The sequence below is a fragment of the Triticum aestivum genome, chromosome 4D (genome assembly GCF_018294505.1).
Source record: "Triticum aestivum cultivar Chinese Spring chromosome 4D, IWGSC CS RefSeq v2.1, whole genome shotgun sequence".
NCBI classification, from domain to species: domain Eukaryota; kingdom Viridiplantae; phylum Streptophyta; class Magnoliopsida; order Poales; family Poaceae; genus Triticum; species Triticum aestivum.
In genome coordinates this window covers 21584555-21600717 of record NC_057805.1, presented here as the reverse complement: position 1 = coordinate 21600717, position 16163 = coordinate 21584555, and the positions used below count along the sequence as shown (strand labels likewise).

Sequence of the window (16163 nt, the reverse complement as noted above, 5' to 3'; positions counted from 1 at the left end):
TGCCTGTTGCAACCGCATCAGTGGAAAGAGCTTTCTCAGCTATGAGTATTATCAAGACTGAATTGAGGAATAAGATGGGTGATGATTGGTTGAATTATTCCATGGTGTGCAATATTGAGCGAGAAATATTTGCAAAGGTTGATGATGATGCTATTATATATCGCTTTCAAGCCTATAGATTTCGCAAAGGAACTTTACCTCCTCGTAGTAGTAAGTTTTCAACTTTGTATAATGATAATTGTTCCAATTCATGTTTATGTCTTCTCTCATGAAATTTTGCTTCTGATTTCTCTAAGGTGTTGGCTCTTCTTCCACCGTTGATCAAGTTATGGAAGACACTGATGAAGCAAACCATTGATTTGGTACTCTTTTTACTGCACGTACTGTTTGTAGTTCTTGTCATTTTTTATCTATTTTGGGTACAATTGAGCCATATTTGAGGTATTCTTTTGAGGTAGTTGTAGCTTGATGGATTTTAAGTTTTTCTCTCGCGACAAAAAAGAAAAATTTTGGGCCCGGGGCTTGCTCCAATCCTGGATCCGCCACTGGCGATGGATATGTCCAGGGGTGAGGCAGGTGGATCGATGATAGCACGAGATGATCAGGGATCCTTCCTCGCAACCAGATTTAGACACTACCCAGGGACTACTTCTCCGCTGATAGGTGAAGCTTTGGCGTGTCGGGACGCGATGGTATTTGCGATGGAGCAAGGATGGACCAACGTTCAAGTTGAAACAGACTGTCAAGTCTTTGCCAATGAGTGGAAGAATACAAGAGACCTGTCTGATGTGGGTCTCATTATTAGAGAGACGAAGGTCTATCTCTCATCTTTCCAGGGATTCGAGTTGTATCATATTAGTAGAGACGCCAATGGTCTGGCGTGCAAATTAGCTCGGCATGCTCTGCTGTTAGGCATGGGCGATGTTACTTTCAGTTATATCCCTGAGTTCTTGAGTGACGAAATGCACTATGTACGATGGAGGAATGAATAAATGCCTTTAAGGGTCGTACTTCAATAAAAAGGAAATGCTGCACTCACACGGTGCACCATGTGAGGCTTGCATAATTCCCGTCTGCCCCGTTCATCTACGATCATAGGCAAGCGCCACCAAGCCCGGCGATGAGCAGCGGTTGAAGTGCTGTTTTAAAGTGGTCGAAATTCTTCTCGTATAGCTGTGTGGTACTAAAAGATACTCAGAACGGGGATGTATCTGGTGCACCGGTCTCCCGTTACACATTAAAAAATATACTCAGAACAGGAAGTACCCAGCCTCCTTTCAAGAAAAAAAAAGTTTTTTTTTGAGACAAAAAAAATACCCAGCCTCTGGCGCGTTCACGCTGTGACCGGGCCTCTTGGGCTGGGCGTTAGAGTTTTCCCTAGGGCCCGCAGAGACGCAGACCGGTCCACATCCATCCTAAATGGGCCGGGCTGCGAACCTGCGCTGAAACCCTAAGCGCGCAGCCGGCCGTTCCCTGCTGATCATCGCCGCAGACAGAGGTCGGAAGAAGAGGAAGGAAAAGGCTCTATCTCCCGCACGGCGGCGCGGTGTAGCCGGCGGCGATGGCTTTCTGGCAGGCGCGCGACTTCCTGTTCTGCGGCGTGTGCGGCACCCTCCTCGACTTCAACTCCCACCGCTACGCCTCCTGCCCCCTCTGCGGCTTCAAGCGCAAGGCCAAAGGTCTCCCCCCTCCCTTCCTCCCTTCCTTTCTCCACGCCCAAGTTTACTCCTCTCCGCGGATCCCGAATCACACAATTCTTGATCCCAAGCATCCTTGTGACTGGCAATCCCGTGGCTAATGCAAAACTGGCTCCTTGTTTTCTGCAGATATCGAAGGGAAAGAAACTCGGTACGCGGTCACCGCAGAGGTACGTCTCTCTCTCAAAATCAATGAATGGTTCCAGGCGAAGAACTAGGTGTGCAGAACGGCTTGTATGCTGCGCTAGTTAGATTGCAGTGTCGTGTTTCTTGAAGGAAAATACTGGCCCTGCTAAGCTGCTGCTGGACTTGGGAATTTTTTTTCAGAGAAAATTGTTCAATCTTTTGTAAGAATGCATCAATTAGCTTCATAAAATCAATGGAACAAATTACATACTTTAAGAATTGATGATTTTCTAGGTCGGCATGTGTAAGCTTACCCTGGAACTGTTATACTTTGACAATTTTGATCTTGGGGTCTAGTATAACTGTATAAGACACCTGTTGATTTTTAGATCCTGCTAGCTTGGCACGTGCAGATTCCTTTACTAGGCAACACAAGTTTCTATTTCCAGAACACGTGCTTGATTTTGAATTACATATGTCCTGTTGACAGGATATTAGAAGAGAGCTAAAGATAAAAGCGTTTGTGGTTCTTGAATCGGCGCCAAATTTGGACATAGTTGTGCAAAGATCCCTGGTAAGCTAAATTGTTTGCTTTTTCCCCCTGGTTATTACTTTTTGGATGGATGGATACCTTGAGCGTTTCACATATATATCCTGTTCTGCCTCTAGACAGAGCGAGCCTGTCCGGAATGCAACCATCCTGAACTCGAATTTTACACGAAGCAGGTTATTTGCTCACCTTCAGCTTTAGTTATGATTTTCTCTTTCTGGTTCTGAATCCTGCCGACCTTTTTGACGTGCAATTGCAGCTTCGGTCAGCGGATGAGGGGCAGACTATCTTCTACGAGTGCCCGGAGTGCGGCCACGCATTCAATGAGAACACGTAAGAAAGAAGATTCCTACTATCAGTGTATGGATATGGCCAGAAGAAACTACTCCTGCCATTGGTTGACAATCGATGTTCAACGAAATTTCTCCTGCCGTTGGTTGACCATTGATGTTGCATTGTTTTGGCGTGTATTCTAATCTTGAATGTTACCTGGGATATGTTAATACTCGCTTTCTATCTAACGCTTTTTTATGGTACCTGGCTGTCTGATGTATTTGACTGAATGTGGCCATAGAAAGAGCGGGATGTCTTGTTTCTAATGGTGATTGGACTGGTTGCTGCATTTTTGTAGCGCATCGTGATTATTCAAAGTCATACACACTTGTTGTTGACCGATTCATTTTGTGATAGTTAATACAATGCGTATTGGTTTTCTCTCAAGATGAACTTCACTGACTTTGTCTGAGTTTATATAGAAAATTATCTATAGCTACAATACCAAATATATCTTTCAAGATGAACTTCATATATTTTTGTCTGAGTTTATATAGAAACTGCTCCTGCCATTGGTTGACAATTGATATTCACCGAAATTTCTCCTGCCCTGGGTTGACCATTGATGTTCCAGCGTTTTGGCGTGTATTCTACTCCCTCCGTGATTATTGTAGCAGTCTTCAATGTTACCAGCAATCTTAGGTGGTGCATTAGGCATCTTACAAAGTTTGACTTTATAAAAATCTAATACACACTATTTTGGGGCAGAGTGAGTAGATAATCCCGAGGCACATGTACTTTGATCCAATCATTTTGAGCTAAATTTCAGGGCACGGTTCTGTTACAAATACGAACGTCACTATGCCACTATGCCGATATAAAAGAATTATTCTTTGTTTTAGCAAATAATAAAGCCTAAATTTTAATCTTTGTCACATTTAAGTCAACGGATCTCGAGCTAATTAGTTATTAGGTAAAAATATACTGATACTGCCAGCAAGAAATTTGGAGCATTGGCATTGACCAGATTTATACCCAGTGAATGTTACGGCAACAGTTCTGAGTACAGGTAAACCTGCTCCATCCCCAATGACCTGCCACAATTACGACAATTCTTAGACCATCTTCACTTTCAGGGGTTGTATTCTGAACAGTAAACCTTGACCAATCTTGGGCACCCAAGGCCGATGATGGGACCAAAAAAAGAAAAAGAAAAGAAAAAACAGAGCTCCTAGGTGACTCATGCCAACTTATGGTCAAGGATGTTTCACCGACGATGACACCACAATTGTTTCCACCGCAAAACTGCACTCCGCTGGATGTCCATGCCGCACTTTCATCTGCAAAATTGATAGTAGCAATTAGATGGAACATCATCACATATGCGATGTTTAACTGCACATAAAACTGGTGCACTTACATGTACAAGATCCACACCACCCGAGCGCCTTGTAAACTGTTTTGATTACCTCAAATAAATCAAACCTCGGTATAAACAGACAGCTACGTTTCAGGTTTCATTGGAGGCTCGTCCTTCAATCCTTTCGTTAGCAGATCATAGTTGATGGATGCAAGTTGTGAAAGATTCTGCAGCAAGAATTTAGAAGAATGATGTGCAGCATATATGCACGAGAGGGCTAATAACAAAATTTTGCGGATGTATATTTAAGGACTAATATCATATTTGAAACCAGATCACAATCACAATGACAGGCGAAAACTGTTATTTGCAGTGTTGAGTCATTATTAATAACTTTGGGATTGATTCTGTGGCCAGAAGAATTTATAAGGGTGATGTGCGGAATATAGGCACAAAAGGGACTGTGGATGTACATTTTAAGGACTGGTCCCGCATTTAAAACCATACCACAGATGCAGTTACAGGTAAAAACTGTTATTTGCAGTGTTGGGACATTACTAATAACTTGGGATAATCTACGTATGTTTGTACTATGTGTATAATGTGTTACAGTGAAATGATTGTGCCACACTCAATGGGATAGCTGAACTATTGCTTAACCAACTCACCCATAAATACCAGCATTTATAGTAAGTATAGCGCCTCTGGCTAATATGGCAATGATTGTGATATTTGCATCTGGCTCTTAACAGTAGATGATGGTGTTAAATAGTGATATTTAGTGCCAAGCAGTGGACAAGACGTGTAAATTTTGTAAAAATGGTTGGATGTAGAAACTATTACAAGATTGCAGATTTAGGGATCAAAAAACTCTACTACAAAACTACCAAGCTTTAGGATGCATCCAAGTCCCACCCAGGCTCACGTCATACTCACAAAATACTGAACCATTCCCACACGGCACGCCAAATAGGCAATCAGCATGGAACCAATATCGAATTTATTTTAAATATAATGTGTCAGCCAGGGTGGGAATTTTGGTGCACCCTAAGGTTTGTGATAAAATTGACATTTAGATCAATAGTTCTATGAAATTGGTCCTTGAGCTGTCGTTTTCTTGAAATTTCCGTATAAACTTGTAATATTCAAAATTCACTCAAGAAAGAAATGTAAGCTAAGTTTGATATAGTGGAAAGGGAAGGGCTAACACACACTTGGGGAACAGTTAATTCAAGATCATTCAATCCATGTGTTGATATACTTCAATCATCATTGTATATGAATGAAAAATAAGGCCTATGAAGCTATAGGTTTACCTTAAACGAGAAGTTGCTGAAAGAGTAATTGACATTTGGGCCGGATTCAAAGTCAGTGGGGCCACCTCCATGCTCATCCCCCTAATTCACACAATTTTGAAACAGTTTACCAAAGGAACTGAAGAACATAAAGGTAGATTAACAATCCGCAATGAAAACACTTCTTTTTTGGCTTCCTACAGCTACTGAAATTGCATAGTCATGTACTTTTCAATCATCTGAGATAAAAATTATCCATACCATGTCATCTTGGTGATTGCTCACACAACTACTGCTGCCACTAAGGCTTCCATTCTCACTGGAATCCTCAAATTCATAGGCTTCGTATATGTTTTCATCTGATGGATTCCAAGAGTAACGGCTGGTGAAGTAGCTGGTATCACATGCACTATCTGAGGAAGGAACGAAGGCAGCCTGCAAATGATTTTTCTGTTATCCCGTATGTCTGTACAAAAGAAATGCAGTTCGTGTCTTCAGAAAATAATCGTTAACCCTATCTCACCTTCTGTCTAGCAATGGTATCCCAGCTAACGTCCTTAAAGAATGGATGTTGTTTGACCTAAAGGAAATAGGATTAGCAACATCAATCAGGTATATATCGTACTCCATCCGTTCCTAAATATAAGCCCTTTTAGAGATTTCAATATGGGCTACATACGGAGCAAAATGAGTGAATCTACACTCTAAAATACGTCTATATACATCCGTATGTAGTCCGTATTGAAATCTCTAAAAGGGCTTATATTTAGAAACAGAGGGAGTAAAATATTTGAATAGAGTATCGATGAAATAAAGTTCCATGAAAGGCGATTTCTGGCACCATCAAAATACCTCAGAGGCACCATCTGATCCTAGACGTTGATGAGGGTCTTCTGTCAAAAATCTGGAGGAAGTTGTCGTAAGATCACTCGTCTTACTTAAACAATATTCGCAATTAACTAGATCAAACATTTAGAATTTGAGCATGAAGTTGCTAAGCAGTCTTGTAACTGAAATCTGCACCGTCGATGGCATGCCTATACTTAAAGGTTAATATTTACAAAGATTCCAGGCTATATTCCAGTGAGAGCACGGGTGACAAACACAGCATATACAGAACATGCCACTACAGTACTACTATTATCCCATGCACAGAAACTGCAAAACTATAAAGGCTTGGTCTATGTCATTTCAAAGTAGAGAGCAAATGCCAAGCTATCCGGCGAACAACTAAACTGTTTGCAAGGACATGAGCACGGAAGTACTTGTGTCTAGTTTGACTCTAAATCCCACCTGTGTAATACAACCAACAATATGAAATTCTAATTAATAAACTTGACCTGAAGCAACTTGTACGTGATCTAACAGTTAAAATAAGCAAGATCATATATCAGTTTACCCCCAACAGCGTATAAATGAATAATGGATTATACCTTTCAAGCTTCAATTGTTGTCTAGGTGAATCTCATGATAGACCCTTAGCCCCAGTATGATATGTGGTTATTTACTAAAATCCCTTTTTGGGGAGAAGGATGGATAGTGTGTATGATTTAGAAGATATAATTAGTGCACATGTATGGTTAGTTTTCTTTTGTGTATTGCAACAATGATCAAAATGAATGCAGCCTAAACATGCAATAATGTTAGCCCTTTTAACTCCCAGGCCATGTTCAGGATATCGGTAATTGGTAGTTAGGTACCATATCAGTCGGGTGCTGAGTAGGGATAAATAGGCAAATTTTCCAGTTAATCGGCAATTCGATGACCCACCAAGTAGCGATTAACTGGCCATATTTGGAACAGTGCCCAGGTCCCAATTCCCCAAGTACACATATAACAAAGCACAATACCTAAAGCCCTTAATTAACATTTGAACAAGAAGCAATAACATATTATCATGTAACGCTATAAACAATAGTAATTAAGTAAAGTACTCAGATGGTTTGAAAAAATTCTTACTTGTCAATTAGATCTTTCGCTTCAAAACTCATCTCTTCTGGGACATGTGGCCAAGGTATTTTGCGATTAAGAATATTGTCAAAAATTGTCTGCAGAAACAAGTACAACAAGAATGTCAAGTTGCATCAACACATCCAGATAACAGAAACCAGCATTGAGTTCTAGCGACCAACATTTTATACAGAAAATGCGAAGTATGGTACCTGAGGATGCTCTGCATTAAATGGAGGTATTCCAACAAGTAACTCAAAAAGAATTACACCTACAGACCACCAATCTGCACTAGTACCTGCGAAGATAATGCACACAGCAAAAAAGTAATAGTCAAGATCAGAAGAAAACATAGAATTTAAACAGCAATTATGCTCATCAATTTACCATGCCCTGTCCCCAAAAGGATTTCTGGTGCTAAATAATCAGGGGTTCCAACAGCAGAACGCTTTTGTCGCCGTGCTCGGTGATCCATTTCCTCTAATTCATTCATCTGAGGTTCATCATCTCCATACAATGAAGCCCCACTAACAGCAGGGCCAGATAGATCATCTGTGCTATTGATCAGACCAACCTTGGACAACCCAAAATCTGTCAACTGAAGGCAATTAAGATTAATAAACAACCTAAATATTAAGAGGAAATAGACATGGTATTCCAATAACGAAAATGGTATTTTTCCTGCCAGTAAAATGCTTAGAAAATACTACAAAGTTGAGTCACTTATTTTGGGGCGGAGGGAGTAGGATATTGAGTATGGAAGTAGTGGCGAATGAAACAATTTTAGGCTACAAGAAATGAGAATTCAGAAACAAACTTGTGTCACAAATATGTTCTTTAATTATGTATGGCACCTCTTAAATAAGCCAATGGATCTGCACTAAGCTTAAATTTGACAGTGCCTTATGTTTTCAGGAATGTTAAAAATCTGATGTTCAATTTGTAGCGAAATCCATGTTTTTCTCCAAGGAAAAAACTCATGGTTTTTTAACATTACCTAATACACTAACACCAAGCTCAGAGCTTCTGAAATCCAAAAAAATAGACGACATGATGGCATTGTAAAGTTTCTAATCACGCATCATGGACTTGAATATTGATTATACTCAATAGCATGTAAGTTGGCTGGTTATTTTATCTCCTGTTAGAAATCTACTTTTCGTCGAACAAGGTAAATACAAGCAGTACCAAACAGAAAAGAACCACATTTGAAAATTAAGAATGTTATTCTACCGCTATCAAATGTGGAACATACGATGATTCGGAGAGAAAGGTTAACAATCATCTGTGGGCGTTACCTTTACATGCCCATCATGAGCAATCAATAGGTTGTCAGGTTTTAAATCTCTATGAACAATCTGCATGGAGTGCAAATATTCCAAAGCTAGCACCTGCAGGGTATTATTTTTTAATAAATTGACAGGGAGAAAATGGGAAGTATTCAGACACAAACTTGTAAATAAACTTACAACTTCTGCAAGATATACACGAGCAACATCTTCATCCAAGCACCCTAAATTTCTCAGTAAAGAATACAGGTCGCCTCCATTTAAGTACTCCATGACCAGATACAAATTTTCCCGGGAGGTAAACGAATAGAAGAAACGAACCTTCCAAAAGCATAACCATTTTAGAATCAAGTTATATCCTAGTTGATAGTCATATTTGTAGGTTCACTCACCACAAAAGGATTCCTGACCGTGATCAATATATCACGTTCAGCCAATATACTTTCGACGGCATTTTTTCGAATCATGTCTGCCTTCCTAAGTACCTGCTTAAAGTAAAGCAATCCAGCACATGAGTATTATAGAAGAGTATTCTTCACCATGAAACAAATGAAAGCTGTACCAGAGCAAGTTCAAATTTGCTGCTGCACTTCTACATGAACATAAGCTGAGAAGCGTTTAGTAGTAAAATCGGTCCCATGGTATTGATTTACGTGGTGTATCAGCATGCAATCAAGTCCTATAAAAAATCACAATACACACACATTCTTCTGGAAAGTGATCATGTAATATGATCCTTTCAGAAACTACCTGCTAATAGACATGAATAGGCAAACATGGTAGTCCAGATTGAAATGTGAGAACTAACACTAGCTATACCCGACCTTCTCTTTTTCTTGACTTAGCAAGCTGGGAGCCAATACAAAGGGAAAATGAGTAGATGCCCTACCTGTCAGATTTCCCATCCCTGAAAACTAAAATCCCACAAGAACTTCGCTCTGTCAGGACATTCATGTAAGCCCGCTAATGTTTTTCAATCCAATTATTTGCTCCATGTCATTTTTGGTAAATTCACTAAAAAAAGATATACTGACAGATGACATGAGTATCTACAAAAAATACCTTTATAGCAAAGAGGTCTCCTGTAGTTCTTTTCTTGGCCAAGAAAACACGTCCAAATGCTCCGCGGCTGATAGGTTTTATGATTTCAAAGTCATCGATTGAAGTACGATCCTTGACTGGATGAACAGGACTTGCTCGTAAGCTACGAACAACATCATCTTCTTCGTCCATTATGGTACTTGACGAGTCAACCTTGTCCATATCAACAGAGTCACAAAGCTGCAGGTATTTCTCCCTGAAGGATTTATGAAAATGAGAAGGCAGAATCAATTAAAGAGTTTAAAAAGGAAAATAGTAATACTGTTATAAATCAGCAAAAGTGAAGTTGCTGAAAGATTTGTTTGACTCAGCAGATCCTCACCGGTGGAGTTTTTCTATGCGAGTGCCAAATGTTTGCACTGTGAGGGCTTCATGCTTCCTACGATTGACAATTTCTTGCAGATCTTCTATGCAAGTAACCAATTGGGATAAAGCACTTTCTTCATCCAGAGGAGTATTTGCAATACATCGTGCAATATCAGCAAGTTCAACAATCTGCACAGATTGAATGGAACTATTTTAGCAGCTCGAAAACTTGATGATGAAGCCAAAGAAATTTCAAATATGAAATGGTTAGCACTTATTACATTGAAATACATAATTAGATCAATACCAAAGATGCACAATTAGGAAGAACTATCCACATGTCATCCTCAAGTTATGGAGGCGTTTGGCTGGGCCACGGGTAACGTAATGAGGATACACGGTGCTGCGGCTGTGACGAGGCGATTGCTTGTTTTGTTTGGTTACCCCCAGTAACTGTCGCACAGAAAAGGCAATCAATCAACTGAGATGAGAAAAGGCACTGCATTTAGGGGTCTTGCTGCATGATTCTCCTGCTGGACAGAGTTCGCCGGTCGCCGTCCTTGGATGCCTAAAAGCTGAGAGGAGGTCGCACAACTGGAAGAGAGATTAGCGGCTGCAGTGGTGCCAATGGCAGCAGCAGCACATGCAGCGACGAGATCTCGCGATGGCCGGCCGCCGGTGCGGCGGTGCCCGATACTGCGAGGCAGATATTGCAGCAACCAGATCTGGTGATGGCCGGCCACTGGCATGGATGCTGCTCGACGGATGAGTGATGTGTCGAGCTCGGCGTCTATATGAAGGAGATGTCAAGCGAGAAGAAAGATCAGGATGGGATCGTTTAACGGCCAGGGCTGGGCGTAATCGGCTTTGTACAGCGCTGTAATCCGATTCCACAGTATTTAATTCCAGCATAACTCAACCAAACATGAATAATGGGTTTGGATGACACTGTAATCAGATGCCAGGCCAAAAACGGTGAAACAAACACGTCCTATATGGTACTTTCTGATTACATAAGTAACATTGTGCTGGTACTAAGCTAATTAATTCTGCAATATAAGTAATTTCCTAGCAGCAAAAAAACGCTAATGGGGATACAAGAATGATTTCCCTACTATCATGAAAATCTATGAATCCCTTTATGTCGTATTTATGTTATCTATTTTGAGCAGTTAACATTCAGAAGTTGCACAAATGCATTAAATTGTTATAACTCATAAATAAGAGAATAAAATATCAAACATCAGTAGTTCGGTACTCGGTATATATTATCATGGTTACTACTTTGCACATCAAACTCATATAAACAAAGATAGGAGTAGTAGCTAACTTTTCCACAGTCTGGGTAATTTCACAACTACCAACTTTCTAGCAGAATGATCTGTTACTAATGCAAAAACATAGACATACATATAATAACATAAATTGTATGCATGGCTTACCTGTGGAAGATCGTTACTCTCATTAATCGCACTTCTACCAGCTAAAAGCATGTCTATATGATTTGATCTTGGAGTCGTTAGTGGAGATCGAGGAGTCATACTTCCTGCCGATGATGTAGCCATTCCATGATCAGATTTCGGCCCAAAGCGAGTCTTACATGTCATTGAAGGAAGATTTTTTATGTCATCCAACGAAATAGTGTTATCAGCCTCTTGGAGATAGTCGATCATATCAGCAGAACCTCTTCTAGACCAATCAGACAGTTTTGGAGAGGCGCCATCAGATTCTTCATTGATGCTTGGATTTGAAACTTTTGCAGCATCTGGGCTGCTGACAGAATTGATAAGGTCTCTCTGCGTATAAGACTCGACCAACTTTTCAAGTGTTTCTGCAACTCTTACTAAACGTTCATCAACGCTTACACCTTTTTGGTCACACCTGTCAGCGATTGCACAGACTGCCGAATGATTTTCTACGTAATTTGTAGGGATATATTCTTCACATATGCGACACATTATTGAACCCTCTTCAGAAATATTTGGCTGGTCAGACCAGTGTCCCCATGAAGTTTTGTGTTGATGCTTGGGAGGAAGTGGTTGATGTGATACAGATTCTACTGGACTGGTTAACTCAACGCCGCTAGGAATCGTAGCGAGTGTATCTATTTTCTTAGTAGGCGATTCCTCTTTAATAGGGGTAGGTTCTTTTGGGGGCTTTGGAACAGGTGATGGAAAAGGTTTCCAGGAAGAAATCCGTTCTCTGGTTGGAGATTCAACCTCTTTCTTGATATCAGCGTCAAGGGGCAGAATCTTAACAGGTTTTATTTCCTGGCTTCTTCTCCATTTCAGATTATGCTGCTCTTGACTGAATGATTTTCTTGCATCACTTTTGCTACTTCTGCTTGTTGTAGCATGTGGACCTGATTGGGTTAAAATCTTGTTATCAGCAGATTGTATAATCTTATCTCGCTGATCCATAACAATTTCATCCTCAGCAAATCCACTCTCCTTGTGAAACTGGAGCAGCCTTGTACATCTTGTAAGGATAAAGAGCATCCGAGTGTAAAGCTTCTTCAGCACACCCATTGGGAGCTCCTGACGCTGATCATCCAAATCTTGCACTATACCTTCACATTGCAGCCAAAGTTCTCCGGGTGTCATTACAGAGCAGCTGCGTGCAAGTATTAACAAATCCTCCAAAGTTTCTTTCCACTCAGGATGAGAGTCTGCGTACTTCTCCATTACACTAACCAAGTCTCCCGCAAAAACTGCCAAATCTGTATTTACCTCTTCCTTTGCCTTCTCAAACCTCACCTGAATAACTTTTAACACCTCCTGCATAGACAACAAATGACAAGATCATAGTTATTGGGTAGTAGAAGAATCAGGCAAAAATAAAATAGAAGTGTGAAATGTGGATACAGCATTGATCATCATCTCACCCAGAACAATAACTGAGATTACCTTCAAGTTGTATACGCCTCGAGGTTTCAAGAATGGGAATGGTCGGACCCCTTTGGAGTTCAACTCATGTGAAAAACTCTTGATATCTGAAGGGTTTCTCTTCCTTGGTGCACTGGTAGCCTGCATAATGGCCTTGAAGCGTGGAGACTCGGATTCCTTTGGCGTTTCACAGGCATCATATGCAGACTGTCAATTAAGATGTAGATGCAGAGGTGTAAGAAGAAAAAAAGGGAAAGATGGACAACTCGTCGTTTACTTGTAAGTAAGGTGTGGAAAGCATATACAAATACATCATTACCACGGTCGCTGGTATCTGGGGCGGAGTCCTCAAATCTCCCGAATGGTTCCGAAATGAATTAGATTTAGCTGTGTATAAGATAGATTAGATGCCCACGTATCAGATATGGTTGTTAAGACAAAAGGGCACCAGAGCAAAGGATCAGGTCAAATGTAAACATCTATTAGAAGAACAAAGAGAACAAGCCCCACAAAAGAAAGCCACCAGAACACACAAACATGGTATCGAGTTATAGAAGACACACTTGGTTTTAAGTTGCATAGAGAGATCCAGCAGTTGTTAGGTATTGCCCTATGGGCATACAAATGTAGTATAGTAGAATGTACTGCATTTAAGTAATCTTCATATGGGATTCATAAAATAAATCAAACCGTGCACTATAGGATTGTAACCAGACAGCTATAGCAATACAATATGCATCTCGAGAGTATCATTCAGTACGCTACGCTGCACCAAACACTTTAATATTACGAACTAATGAAGCACAAGCGAATTGACGAATACGGATCTCTACCCATCAGCAAGTGTCAACGAAGTGATACTGAGTGACGCCTACCACGCGTCAGAAAAAAGACTATCATACAATGAATTGTTTATATAGAATTAAAAAGGGCGCACAATGCACTTATATTTAGTTGGAGTCGCCTTATGCTCAAGCACTGAAACAGGTAAGCAATAACAAACATTCTCTTGCCGTTTCGATTTGGCAACGACTAGAAAATTCATTTCGTCAGCACCAGCTATCTGGATACGACGTGCATCGAGATGAATTACGCACTCGCGTCACCCGACAACTCAACACATCTAAGGTGGGACTACAGATTCTGTGATGTCATATCGCCAACTTAGTAAGTAATTGAAGAGCATGAATAGCTAGAGCCTACACTCACCTTGATGGCCTATATGAGAGCTCACCACCGCTGGTACTAAGTTCTAAGCCCTAGCTTCCACCAATCAGTAGCCAGCTTACAGGACTATGCAACAAGGCTATGAACAAAACTTGCAAACAGGGTATATGTACACACGCAGGATCACCACTACCTTTTGCAGCGCTCTTCCCTTCCGCTTCCACGGCCGTCCCCACCGCGCCGCGCACGGGTTGCACGGGCTGCTCGGCCGCCTTTCCCTTGCCCCGGTTACTAGCACTGCCAGCACTAGTGGAATCGGCCCACGAGCTGACGGCCTTCTTCCCGGAGGTTGTCCCCGCCTGGGAGTGGCCGCGCGCGAGGTTGCTGCTCCCGAGCGCGGCAGCCATCCGCTGGCCCTCGTGCGGCAGCGGGCCGGATCTCGTCTTGATCTTGTTGAGGCCGAGCGAGGAGGCGAGGATCGGCGAGAGCGCGGCGGCGGGGGCCGCATCCCTGAGGTGGTGCTTGGCGGCGGAGGGGCTGGAGGTGGAGGAGGCCGGGGAGGCCCGGGGGGAGGGCACGGCGACGGCGGCCGAGCCGAAGAGCTTGTCGCGCTTCTTGGGGGTCTCGGATTTGGGCTTCTTCTTGTCGGATCTGGAGGAGGCGGAGGAGGAGGCCGGCGAGGCCGCGGAGGCCGCCCCCGGCGCGGAGGTGGGCGTGCGCGGGCTGTTGCTGCCGTCGGGGCTGGAGGACTCGGACGACTTGTGCCGCGACGAGAAGAAGCGGCCCTTGAAGACCATCGTCGCCCCGCCGGCGGGGAGCGGACTTCCGTCGAACAGGTGGGGGGGGCGAGACGGCACACACTGAGCGGAGCGAGGGGGAGGGCAGCGTGCTGGTGGGGACAGTGCGGAGGAAATGTAGGGAGGGGGGTGGGGGCGCGTGTGGGTCGCGTCCCCTCCCCGTCCGCGCCGGCTCTCGCGGCTGGCTCGCTGGCTCGCGTCGCGTCGCGTGCGTGCGTGACTCACCCTCACCACGCCCAGCAGCAACCGCGACTGGCGTTTGACTGGCCAGGGCGGAAGGAAACTGGTGGTGAATTCGTATGGTGGTGGGCCGTGGCAGCGGGTCGGATGGCCCGGCTTGAGGCGCGAGGCGGGGGGAGGGAAGAAGACCGGGACGGCGGCTTGGATGGGTAGGGCCGGGCTCAGGTTCATTTCGGCATCGAGATGCTGCGAGTGCGTCACGTCAACTCCACCGCGCGACCCCGAACGGACGTCCGGTTTGGCCGGATTTTATCCCTTTGGTAGGGCGATGGGGTCGTGTCCGGGCGTGTCCTGGGATGCGGCGGCGTGCGCCCAGCGCGCGGCCGCAACCGTTTGCCCCGTTCTGTCCGCCAGGGCAAAAAAGCCCATATTTTCATATCAAAACTAGTTTGCACGTCTAAATATTAATTGTCTGAAAATAAAAATAGTTTTACAACCCAATCGAAATTGTCTCTAATAAAATAGTTTTACAACCAAATCGAAATTGTTTTGAATGAACATAAAATGAACCAATACATCTATTGGTTGCCAATGTGATCCCACACGTGTTCAACCAAGTCATTTTGAAGATCCAAGTGAGTGTACCAATCACGCAGCTCGCGATGGAATTGGACAAACTGTTCAAATGTGGCCGGTTCTTGGTCCAGGGGCTCAACATTTTCACCTTGATAATCAAATCCTTGGTCGAAGATACTCTCATCATGCTCGTCCTCGACGATCATGTTGTGCATGATCACACAAGCAGTCATCACCTCCCAAAGCTTCGTTTCATCCCATGACAGTGCAGGGTTTCGAACGATACCCCACCGGGATTGAAGCACACCAAAAGCACGTTCCACATCCTTTCTAGCACTCTCTTGCATTTGGGCAAATCTCTTTCTCTTCTCACCTTGGGGTTTCGAGATTGTCTTCACAAAAGTTGACCACTGAGGATATATACACTCAGCTAGATAATATCCCTTGTTGTACTGGTGGCCGTTGATCTCAAAGTTGACAGGTGGGGGTGGCCTTCTGCAAGCCTTGCGAAGACTGGAGAACGCTGCAGCACGTTGATATCATTGTGAGAACCTGCCATGCCGAAGAAAGAATGCCATATCCAAAGATCCTGCGAAGCCACCGCTTCTAAT

General features: G+C 43.0%; 2 protein-coding genes across 2 annotated transcripts; one reads left to right on the top strand and one right to left on the bottom strand.

The window, feature by feature from the left end:
• Nucleotides 1-1450: 1450 nt before the first annotated feature.
• LOC123095863 (DNA-directed RNA polymerase I subunit RPA12) lies at nt 1451-3029 on the top strand. Its single transcript, XM_044517434.1, has 5 exons — nt 1451-1679; nt 1827-1867; nt 2314-2397; nt 2493-2549; nt 2633-3029. Exons 1-5 carry the CDS (start codon nt 1562-1564, stop codon nt 2708-2710), a joined length of 378 nt encoding a protein of 125 aa, XP_044373369.1. The 5' UTR covers nt 1451-1561; the 3' UTR covers nt 2711-3029.
• Nucleotides 3030-3637: 608 nt separating this feature from the next.
• Nucleotides 3638-14927, bottom strand: LOC123095862 (probable serine/threonine protein kinase IREH1). Its single transcript, XM_044517433.1, has 18 exons — nt 14193-14927; nt 13152-13219; nt 12854-13039; nt 11390-12724; nt 9964-10136; nt 9603-9837; nt 8933-9025; nt 8721-8861; nt 8550-8642; nt 7639-7849; nt 7464-7549; nt 7261-7349; nt 6154-6205; nt 5825-5881; nt 5563-5736; nt 5323-5403; nt 4067-4233; nt 3638-3986 (listed from the first exon to the last, which is right to left on the bottom strand). The coding sequence occupies exons 1-17, from the start codon at nt 14794-14796 to the stop codon at nt 4150-4152; spliced, it is 3762 nt and encodes a 1253-aa protein (XP_044373368.1). The 5' UTR covers nt 14797-14927; the 3' UTR covers nt 3638-3986; nt 4067-4149.
• Nucleotides 14928-16163: the final 1236 nt, after the last annotated feature.